The sequence below is a fragment of the Diplotaxodon limnothrissa genome, linkage group LG4 (assembly GCF_057381915.1).
Source record: "Diplotaxodon limnothrissa isolate DT_005_m linkage group LG4, D_limnothrissa_male_GT1.1, whole genome shotgun sequence".
NCBI classification, from domain to species: Eukaryota; Metazoa; Chordata; class Actinopteri; order Cichliformes; family Cichlidae; genus Diplotaxodon; species Diplotaxodon limnothrissa.
The window spans coordinates 16,765,557-16,777,759 of NC_140599.1; the positions used below are offsets into that span (position 1 = coordinate 16,765,557).

A 12,203-nucleotide genomic window follows, 5' to 3' on the forward strand; every position below is an offset into this window, starting at 1 on the left:
AAAACAAAACAGCTTATATTTTCTGTATACCTAGAATCTTAAATCAACTGCTACATTTGTGATTTGCATACATTTTGTACATCATTCCAATCTGTAAAACTAAGAGGCAATTAATGCTGTATAAATAGTACAACTGTTTATCATTGCAAATACACAGGGAATTCATGGGTGTCACTAATAGCTGCTCGTAAATATAGGTATTGGACCCTTGTCTTGGGTTTATCCTTCCTCCCTGCCCCTGAAACTGAGCCAGAGGACTGTTTTCAGACACGCATAAAATATGGATAAAATTAAATATATTCATCATCCTGAGTGAGGCTAACCTCAAAAACCACACTGCTTTCAATCACCCAAGCCATTCGAAATGGTAAAGGCAGCTGATATTAAATGCTTAGGAGGTGTATGCTTTTAGTGTGAGACATACCCCTCTGTGTTCCCTTTCAAAAATAATTAAATAAAAAGTATGGGACCTGGTGTAAAAAAACAAACAAAACAGAAACCCAATAAAACTAAAAAAGGCGAGGAGTAATAAGACTGAGGAGAGTGTCTTGCTCCAAACATCTGCTTCCTTCATGGTGTGTGGAATGAAGACACTTGGTGGAGTGACAGGAAGAAATGGGACCCGTGGGCTTTTCAGCAGCTCCCTATCCCCGATGAGGAAGGCGCTGCTGTGGGGTTGGTGCTGCTGTTCTGGCCTTTTCCTTTGTGCCTCTGGCCACCCCTTCTCCTTCCACCACCTCCAGACTTTGGCTGTAACGTAGATAGAACGAAACCGCTCAATAAGGCAGTCGCTGCACTGCATCACAATGCCAAAAACAACAATAAATGCAAAGACCAGAGTCCAGTCTCCACAATTCAGCCTCACTGTTGCTTTTGTTTTCTGTCAACACAGTTTACCTTGTTCTCTTTGTTGCCCTCCTTTAACTGAGGGTCATCATCTCCCTCTCCCTTTGAGAGCCAGCCACGAAAGCAAAGGAGATGGAGAGAGTGTACAGGAGTGATGTGGGTGAGTTAAAATTTAGGGTGAAATATTACAAAGCAGTGTATAGATTCACAGACAAGATGTTACATGAGAAAAAAAGAGGAGGAGGAAACAGAAGTTAGAACAGCAACTTCGAGGTAAGTAATCAGAATCTGAAGAAATGCAGGAACTGCACTACTGCGCACACACAGAATTTGTACATACAGCATACAGCTTTAGTACTTTTAATGACTTGTGACTCACCGGTTGTGTCGAGTTGGAGGCTGCCGGTTGAGCTGCTGCTCCCACGTCGTCACCGGCCACCACGGTGCCGTCCTCTTTTCGCGGCGGCGCCTTTTTGGTAGACTGCATTTTGATTTGTGGCGGTTTTGAGTTTGATGGCATGTTATTGGTGGATTGCAGCAGCTGAAAATGATATGATACAACACGTTAGTTCCAAAGAACTATCTGTGAGCACATAAACCTACAATGATTTCTACATTTTGGACATAATCTTAATATTATTTCCAACTACAGCTTTAGAACCTGGCTCATGATCCTCAGATCGCTGTAGCATTAACTCAACATAAACCTTCAGCTTCCAGAAGGCTTTGCTACCTTAGTGATGGTTCCTACAGCTTTGGTGCGCCCCTCCCTGAACACAAGCCTCTGGTCACAATGCAGGTACTCGGGGGTCTTGATGAAACGGAAGTGGACTGAAGCCTTGTCGCCTGTTCGTAAGCAGTCTCTGTTCATGGACAGGATGGTGGCAGTCTGCCTTATGCTGCCACAGTGGACTGAGTGTTGGGGAATATATACGTAAAGGAGAATGAATTGATGCTTACTGTGGTTGTAAAATGACCATTTCAGTCCCATAACATTTATACATACAAATGTTCAATGTCATTTAGAAACTTTGCTATAAATCTTTGCTGAAATGTCCTGCCTTTGCCTTAAGGTGACTCTAGAAACACACACAGAGCGTGTCACTGCTACTCACCCATGGCCTGGTATCTCGGGGATATTGTGGTGGGATGATGCAGCACCAGGATCTCAGCCTCAAACTCCCAAGTTGCCTGTGGGTTTAGCCTCGGGGACACCATTACCATGCCTTTCCTTATGGACGAACGCTTGATCTTTGGAAGGAAGCATATGACAAAACATGTCATCATTTTCACTGCCCTTCTATTATCAAGATGAATAACACTTTTCAAGACCAGCAATAAGGCCTAATGAGTAAAAAAAAACTGCTAACATTTAACTGACCTATGCAATGCCAAGCATCTGCACTAGACAGTGGATGATTTTATTATTTCTCTACCTTTTTAAGAGCAAACGAGGCAGTCTGGCCACCTCTGACCTCCTTCACAGGCATTCTCTTACGGTGTATTGATTTGACAGCAATAGAGATGAAGCTCCCTAGAGGATCGGGTCCCAGCAGCATGGTGTCATTCAGGCGTATGAGCCCACGTAAAGTAGTTCCCGATACTACAGTTCCCACACCCTAAGACATAAACAACACATGACCTGTTTTTTTGCATTAAATTTACATGATAAAATACATTAGGGAGAGCAGTTTATCAGTGTTCATAGTACCGGTACAGAGTAGGTATCATCTATTTGAAACTCAGCAGGCTGATCGTCCCGGTAGGATGTCCTGGAGGAAAGCAGGTTGAGAAACATCTTAAGCAGGTCCATGTTCTCACCGGTCACATTGGAGATCTGAAAGATGGGGCACATCCTGGGGGTGCACAACAAACACACGTAGCTTACAGTGAGACATTGTCTTTCTGCTGCTGAATCTCGCAACAACAGACCCAGTACCTCTCCGAACTGAAGTTTGAAGCGGTGACTATGACGTCGTCCTTGTTCTGTACCAGGACAGGAATTTTTCTACAGCCTGGGGACTTCAGTAACCTCTGCAGCAGCTTTAGGGTCTCTGATAGAAGGAAATGAAGAACACACAAGTTATTCAGTTGTTACTGTAATTTTTTTAGCACGTGAAAATGCAGATAAACAGCATATAAGCTAATAGAAGATGTATTTTTTGCATAATAAGGAAATATTGCAAAGCAAATAAAACCCCAGAAGGCTTACCTTGCAAGATGTTGGCTGGGCACATGTCTATCTTGGTTACCACTACAAACACAGGCACGTTCAGAGCTAAAGCCAGGCCCAGGTGCTCTTTGGTCATTCCTACGATACCTGCGTTACTGCCCACCTGGAAAGGAAGGGAAAAGTGAATTTTATTCCTACACTTGTATGAAAAAGAAAAAAAAAGAAAACGATTTTTGGGACATCATGGATATTGTACATAGACACGCACACCATCTTCCCTCCCCCTCCCCCTTTCTGACCATAAGCATGCAGAAGTCTGGAAGGTGTCCTGTCATCCCAAACACTGTGGTCTTGAGGTATTTCTCATGGCCGGCCAGGTCTATGAAGGTAATGACCTTAGAGGACTTCTCGCAGATTTTGGTCCAGTCCAGACTTCCTCCATGACTGTCTGGTTTATTCACCACCTGGGAAGCAAGTACAATAACAGAAATCCTATGTAAACATACAGTCTTTCATCTTCCATCAACATTTTCTGTAGATCCTCCATATTACTATTAACGTTCACCTCACCAAACTCATTTCTTCTCACACTTATTTTAACAGTCAACATATTTCAGCACCTCATGACTCAATATATGAACCATCATTAAAAACACGAGTCATTTTCAGAGTTACACTTCTTTTAGAAGTAAAGCACTGAGCATACACACTCACCTGTCCCTCTTGGTCAAACCCCAGGATATCATTGCCCACACTGCTGGTCCTGCCACTCTCCATCTCATGCTTGTGTCTGAATAGTTTCTGGCGGGCAAAGCCCCTGCCGTTGTCCAGCTCACCATGTGTTAATACTCCCAGCAGAGTACTTTTACCAGCATCCACATTGCCCACCACTGCAACCCTGAGAGACACAAGGATACCATATAGGTTGAAAAAAGAGCCCTGGATGCTTCAGGGAACAGAATAGAACTGAACAGAATAACTTTCATTGTCCAAACTGGTGGAAAACTGTCAGTTATCAATTCATACTAAAAACTGATAATTATCAGCACACATTCATACACACACATGCATAAACCATTGGTAAAGTTATAAAAATATATTGCAGCTTATTATTCATCATACTAATTGAATTTGGTACAAATCATCCTCTATATAGCTTTTTACAAGCCAGAGGCATTCTATAACATTGACCTGAGTGCAATTCAGATTCAGTCCAGTTTGTTCCTACTTACCACAGTCAGGCTACCACACCAGACTGAGTATTGAACATGAGGACGATTTCAATCAAGCTGACATTTACTCTTTCCAAAACGTATTCGCTAACTTCAAAGCCTCTTAGCTTCCTCATAAGAAACAGTCTCTGACTAACTTTCTTATTGATGTAATCAGCATTAGCTGCAAAATGTAATTCCTTATCACAATGTTTTCCCAGATACTTAAACCTATTAATGACTTCCACAGACTGAACAGAAAATGAAAGACCTGTTTTAGGGCCTGTGTAATTCAAGACAGGCTCTTTTGTGTTGTCAATGTTAATCAACAAATAGAGAGATTTATAGCATTCCTCCAACCTACGCAATGATGCAAAATCATCAGGGTTGGTATTCCTATGACCGGGACCAACAAGAGTTATATAATCAGCATATTACACCAGCTTCATATTCCCATCCTGTAGCTGTACATCATCTATATAAAGAGAAAATAACAATTGGGATAAAACACACCTTTACAGGTTCCCCGTATTACAAATTATTTCATTAGACAACATGAGTAATACAGACCTTCTGCGAACAATAAATTTCAAAATATCTAATCCACTGTTACCCTCTTATTATTTGTTCTTGCAATAAAATGTGTCCTTGTATTAAAGGCTGAAGTCAGATTGACAAATATAATCCTTCCCTGATCAGCTGTTTTCTGTAAGCGATGTGTAACTGTATTAAGTAGTATCAGTGCAGCGTCTTTTGTGCTCCTTTGTGACTTGCATGCTAACTGCATACAGGCCAACTGATCCATAATAGCTGAGGTGAGGTGTTTTTTAAGCACTCCCTCCATATAATTAGACAGCACACGGGTCAAAGCCACTGGACAAAAGTCAGTAAGGGATTTGGAACCCGGCCCTGGGATTGGTTTAATTACAGAAATCTTCCATCATCATCACACTATCATGATCGTAGCTTATGTATGTCTGTATGTTTGTTCCCAAAATCCTCCTAGATGAAACCTAGGTTGTAAACCACCTAGAGTACCAATATTCATAACATCTACAAGGTGATTTATGACTATTATTATTATTATAAATATTTAGCTTAAAATAAACATTTCTTTAAATTTCCTTTAAAATTCTCAGCTGTAATTGTACCAAGTGTGCACCTGACTTTTTCCACACCCGAGGGGCCTCTGGGTTTTTTCAGTAGTTTATCTGATAAAAAATTGAAACAGTCTGGTCAGGACACATGTCACCTGTACTGAACACACTGTGCACTGTTGAAAGTAAGTGTGACTTCATTACTGCTCACCTGACCTCCAGGAAGTCCAGCTCACCCACACGCCTCCGTATCAGATAGTCACGTACCAAACCGGCAGCCTCATTGCGCTCCCGTAGAGGGATCAGGTCAGCATCTAGCTGCTCACACATGGAGTGAACTGTGGCTACTGAGGCCTCCATATCTTTCTCATCCAAACCCCAGTCACCACCATCTGCACAGGAGGAGAACAAGAACAGATGTGTTACAAACTGTTACAGAGTGAATAGGTGAAAAGGCGGAAGAGAGAGACTCGTAATTTACACTACAGTATCCTTGGAATTTGGACAAGGGCTTTTATATATCTCTCACCTGAGCCCATTCCAACCACATAAATAGTCTCTCCACATCCCTCTTCCATCCTGTCTCGTAGCTGCCGAAGTAACGAATCATACTGCTCTCCATTTGGGCTAACAAGTGCCAGCTATTGGGTTCCAGAGAGGGGAAGAGAGAAAACATAAAGAGTAACACTGGCCATGAAATTGTTAAATCAAATATTCTTCTTCTAATAACAGTTAATAACAGTCCCGGGAGAGACTGCATCAGGTAAGGTTGTTTAAAAAAAAAGAACAGGCATTGAACCAAACATTATTACTTATTTGGGACATTTTAGTTTCACTGGAGGACACTCTCATACCCTGTAAGCAAAAAGAAATCTGAAGGGAATGACAGGGTCGAACGCATCACCCAACTTGCAAACACAGCTGCTTCTTTTCTCATGACATACCTCAAGGTTACATGAACACAGTGTTGTTATCCCTGCTGATATGGACCTAAAAACACCTTGAAGTGCAATGCTTTTTGTATAAGAAGAACCTGCTTGTTTTATGTTTATTTGTTGTGAATGTTGGCCTGAGTGTGTAAGACCTTGGGAAGAGTAGCTAAGGATGAGCGTGATGCTCATGGGGACCCTGATTAAACAAACATTTTTTTATTATTATTTGCTAGTTTTTGTTTCTATCTTTAAAAGAAACCAGAACAAACGCACACAAAATGAAATAAGTGAACTATTGAGGAAATGTAGTTTAGGTCCAGTAGTAGCAGAAACATACTTTACTTAGTGGCAGTACATTGCTTTCCCTTTAAGGGCGGGTTACAAGTGTAATAGTACTATCATACTTTATACTAAGAGATATGCATTTGGAGCTACAAGGGCTGTGTTAAAGGCCTGCTAGATGAATAGTACCCAGTGGACTGGGTTATTGAGAAGTTGCTACACAGAATAGCATATCAGTTGCTAACATGCTGAAACTATCAGGAGCCAAAAGTCAACAAGGGACTGCCTACCTGATGCAACTCTGTGCAATGTGTTTATGGGACCAAAAAACACCATTGTAACGTGCAATTTAATACCTGTGGGCAAAGACATGATTGCTTTCACTCTTACATTCAAACATTCCGGATTACGTCAGGCCAAAAACTCTTTTTTCATGCTACAAGTTTCGGTATTTAAGAGCAACTTTCAGTTGATCAGAATGGTTCAGCAGCACATATAGCTACAGCCAACAATATATATCATAGGTACACATTATAGGCAAAACATGTCGGGTATTTTAGCTGGTACCCTGGAAAGCCGACCATATTATCTCATTGTTCTTTATTATCCCGTATGTTTTTGTTTTGGGTTCACAAACCGTTAATAACAGATGAACCATATTCACTTGTTTTGAGAAGTGCTTCTATGTCCAGCTAACGTTAGCGCCGGGCTCCGCTGCTATTTTAGCTGGAACTGCTAACACTTGCTAGCTGTTTAGTGTCAACAAAAGCAGCTCGGTGTCCAGAAAAATCACTCGTGTGTTATATTTGGTGCTTAAAAATACTCCGTAGCTATAAAACGTTAATTACATAGCTGTAGAGGAGAGGCGCATTATTTTTCTCATTCATTCATTCACTGACAGCAGCAGCTAGCATTAGCTTGGCGAGCTTAGCTTTACCTTGCTAGTAAAGTCAATCCCCCGATCCTCGGGCTCGCCATTGAGCACGTCTCCATCCTCGAAACACTCATCCCCGGCGTCGTCGCTGCATCCTCCACGGTCTGGAGCAAATATACTCGCCGGGACTAAAGCATCGGCCAGCGGTACGGAGCCTGGGCTAATGCCTGGCTCATGCGCCGCCGCTATTGATGCCATTTTTATGCCAACTTTGCAGTAATTAATTGCAGGTTTTCTAAACTGTTGTGATGACGGCTGGCAGGCAAACACACACACATATACACACTAACCGGTGCACCTCGAGCTGTCAATTCCAGTATTAGTTAGATATTTGCTACGCTACAGTTAATGACGTTAGCAAGGGTCTCACCGCGCTTTAACTAACATTAAAATAACGCTTACTTATGTACCGTCTGTCCGCGTTTGAAAATGAAACCTACCAGCACCTGAATATTAAGAAGGAGGGCGTGGATAACCGTGTGTTTTGACATCATATTCACCAGTAGAGTTGAAGTCACTGGGAAAATGTTAACAGTGGACCAATACCAGTGAGGGGGTCGTTCATATGATTACAAGCTGGATCAGCCCCTCACACTCAGAGGGCAACAGGGCTCTAATAGCACGTATTCCTGAATTACATGTGCAATAATAACAGTGTGCAATACACATACACTTCTTCTTCTTTTTTATACTAAGTTAATATACTGTGTTGTGTTGTTTGTTGCGTTGTGATGTGTCATATCGTGTCGTGTTGTGTTATATGTAGTGCCGACGTAGGACAGTTTTCCAATTTCATTGTACTACTGTACTATGTACAGTGGGGCAAAAAAGTATTTAGTCAGCCACCGATTGTGCAAGTTCCCCCACTTAAAATGATGACAGAGGTCAGTAATTTGCACCAGAGGTACACTTCAACTGTGAGAGACAGAATGTGAAAAAAAAAATCCATGAATCCACATGGTAGGATTTGTAAATCAGGGTGGAAAATAAGTATTTGGTCAATAACAAAAATACAACTCAATACTTTGTAACATAACCTTTGTTGGCAATAGCAGAGGTCAAACGTTTACTATAGGTCTTTACCAGGTTTGCACACACAGTAGCTGGTATTTTGGCCCATTCCTCCATGCAGATCTTCTCGAGAGCAGTGATGTTTTGGGGCTGTCGCCGAGCAACACGGACTTTCAACTCCCGCCACAGATTTTCTATGGGGTTGAGGTCTGGAGACTGGCTAGGCCACTCCAGGACTTTCAAATGCTTCTTACGGAGCCACTCCTTTGTTGCCCGGGCGGTGTGTTTTGGATCATTGTCATGTTGGAAGACCCAGCCTCGTTTCATCTTCAAAGTTCTCACTGATGGAAGGAGGTTTTGGCTCAAAATCTCACGATACATGGCCCCATTCATTCTGTCCTTAACACGGATCAGTCGTCCTGTCCCCTTGGCAGAAAAACAGCCCCATAGCATGATGTTTCCACCCCCATGCTTCACAGTAGGTATGGTGTTCTTGGGATGCAACTCAGTATTCTTCTTCCTCCAAACACGACGAGTTGAGTTTATACCAAAAAGTTCTACTTTGGTTTCATCTGACCACATGACATTCTCCCAATCCTCTGCTGTATCATCCATGTGCTCTCTGGCAAACTTCAGACGGGCCTGGACATGCACTGGCTTCAGCAGCGGAACACGTCTGGCACTGCGGGATTTGATTCCCTGCCGTTGTAGTGTGTTACTGATGGTGACCTTTGTTACTTTGGTCCCAGCTCTCTGCAGGTCATTCACCAGGTCCCCCCGTGTGGTTCTGGGATCTTTGCTCACCGTTCTCATGATCATTTTGACCCCACGGGATGAGATCTTGCGTGGAGCCCCAGATCGAGGGAGATTATCAGTGGTCTTGTATGTCTTCCATTTTCTGATGATTGCTCCCACAGTTGATTTTTTCACACCAAGCTGCTTGCCTATTGTAGATTCACTCTTCCCAGTCTGGTGCGGGTCTACAATACTTTTCCTGGTGTCCTTCGAAAGCTCTTTGGTCTTGGCCATGGCAGAGTTTGGAGTCTGACTGTTTGAGGCTGTGGACAGGTGTCTTTTATACAGATGATGAGTTCAAACAGGTGCCATTCATACAGGTAACGAGTGGGGGACAGAAAAGCTTCTTACAGAAGACGTTACAGGTCTGTGAGAGCCAGAGATTTTCCTTGTTTGAGGTGACCAAATACTTATTTTCCACCCTGATTTACGAATAAATTCTTTACAAATCCTACCATGTGAATTCATGGATTTTTTTTTTTCACATTCTGTCTCTCACAGTTGAAGTGTACCTCTGGTGCAAATTACTGACCTCTGTCATCATTTTAGGTGGGGGAACCTGCACAATCGGTGGCTGACTAAATACTTTTTTGCCCCACTGTATGACTGTGCAGTGACAATAAAGAGTTATCTTATCTTATCTTATCTTATCTTATCTTATCTTATCTTATCTTATCTTATCTTATCTTATCTTATCTTATCTTACATACATACATTTAAGATTAATGTATGCAATAATTACTGTGTCGGTTTGGTCTGCTTTGGTCTGACACCAAAATGTATTCAAAAGTTAATATTGTCTGACCTATGTCATTATGACAAGGAAATGATATGTTGTACTTTTCAATTATTATTGTGACCAATGCTCAGTCTAACATTGATCTGCAGTCTGAAAGGTCACTTCTGTTGTACAACCTGTTGTACCTGTTGTACAAAATGTTGTGCTTGACTGGTAAATGTTGTGATTAAATAGCCAGTTTAGTGTAATTTACCTGATTACTGTTTTGCATTTCTTAATGGCAACAATGTGATGTAATGTGTACAATTTTTCATTTTATATTTTCCTTTTGTTGTTGTTGTTGTTGTTCTCCAGTGACAGAAACACTATACTCATAGAGCATAGTGAAGTGCTTTTTTCTTTTTTTTTTAAAAACCCTCTTTTTTTATGCTTCACACCACATTTTTTTTCTCAGGGATAATATGGGAGGCTGAATTGTGAAAAATAGCCTATTTGTTTTTTTTGTTTTTGTTTTTTTACTGTTTTGAGCCCAAATTGTTTAAAGTAAATTTCAATTTTGAAAATCTCTAATAAGCATTAAATATTGCTATTTATTTTTGCTTTCTGTTTTTGAAGCTAGATAATCCTTCCTGGTGTATTACCCTCACACAAACTCTGATGCTCCTGCATTTACCCAAGAATGGTGGCGTATCTATGTAGTTTGATTGACTTTTGTGTAGCTGAGTGGTGTGTGACGTTTTGCATTCTATTTTGTTATAATTTTGCATCACTGTCAGATTGATATTTTTGTTTGTTTGTTTGTTTTTTACTTTTATGTTACTTTAGTTAAAGCTATACATCCTCAACACTAATTGGGAATATCCTCAGAAGATTTCCCACCTACATTAGCGCTCTATTGGTTCTCCTTGTCACCTTGTAATAACAGCTGCCTCCAGTAGTAAATAGTCGTTACAGAATGTGGACTGTTGTAGTATTGCACTCTGACCACTGGAGGACAGTGAACACTCAGATCACCTTTGTGTCAGACCACAAACAATATAACTATTCTCGAATTCTTCTCACCTTCAAGCATTTTCACTAATAACTCTTAAGTAAAATAATGAATTTTGATAATTGTCTGCTAACTACCAATCAACAGATAGAATTTTTTAAAATAGTTTGCATTTAATCTTAAGAAATACACACAAATATAATTGTTTTGTGCTGGTGTGAAGCCTGGAATAAATGTTGTAGTGGTTTGCATTTCATTATCTCATATAATTAAAGTATGTAGCTGAATTACTGGCTTTCATGTGATGATAATAAATAGTTATAATAAATATTCAGTAAATATTGTGTGTGTGTGTGTGTGTATGTGTGTGTGTGTGTAGGCGGATATGTGTGTGTCATAAGATCTGCTGACTGCCTTAAGACCACAAGCATGAGCAAACATGTCACATCTCTTTGTCCCACTGAACGTCTGATAAAGGAACTGGTTTTCACAATACTAGCAACAAATATGACATAGCTTTTCCAGATTGATCCTGTAGAGAGATGAACTTTAAAAATAATAATAATAATAATAATTCCACCTGCTACACACTACACACTGTTTGTTGGCAATACTCAAAGTACAGCTGAACTAAGATCCTCAGTCGTTCACTTGTAAGGTGGTACATAACTTTGAACAAGCTGATCTGAAAGTGAAGATAATCTTTCCAAATACAAAATTTGCCAGTTTTGATCACTTTTCTGAGAAACATAATTAAACACTAGTAATAAACTCCACCACACCTTCTTGAAGGAGTCTTTGTTAGTCCCAATTAGAACAAAGCTTTTTCTAAAATCGTGTTAAATGGAAACAGGCCTATAGTTACTGAGGGGATCAGGGTCCATGTTGTGTTTCTATAGGACTGTGTGAGTGTGTGCTGACTGTGTGCTTTAAAACAAAATGAGTGACTCGGTTTACTGCAAAGTTACTAATTATAGCCATGTTTAAATACTTTTACCATATCTGACAAGTTTTACTCTGGTTTGAAAAGCATACGTAGAAAAAAACTACTCTGTTTAAGGCATATAATAATCTGCTTTTGTCTGTCAGTCTACTATTTAGTCATGCTTGATCTCAGCATAGAATCTAACAAGTTCTTTAAAAATATCTGGAACACAAACTTTGTCACGTATTACACTGGTTTCCCTCCTCA

The 12,203-nt window shown here is 40.6% G+C and overlaps 1 protein-coding gene across 1 annotated transcript; it reads right to left on the minus strand.

Annotated features, from left to right (window-relative positions):
* Window positions 1-585: 585 nt before the first annotated feature.
* gtpbp1 (GTP binding protein 1) lies at window positions 586-7,832 on the minus strand. The gene is made up of 13 exons (XM_085352317.1): window positions 7,479-7,832; window positions 5,857-5,968; window positions 5,539-5,719; window positions 3,734-3,917; window positions 3,319-3,483; window positions 3,059-3,182; window positions 2,786-2,900; window positions 2,558-2,702; window positions 2,283-2,465; window positions 1,962-2,097; window positions 1,580-1,758; window positions 1,226-1,387; window positions 586-750 (listed from the first exon to the last, which is right to left on the minus strand). The coding sequence occupies exons 1-13, from the start codon at window positions 7,671-7,673 to the stop codon at window positions 634-636; spliced, it is 1,998 nt and encodes a 665-aa protein (XP_085208443.1). The 5' UTR covers window positions 7,674-7,832; the 3' UTR covers window positions 586-633.
* Between the last annotated feature and the right edge of the window lie 4,371 nt (window positions 7,833-12,203).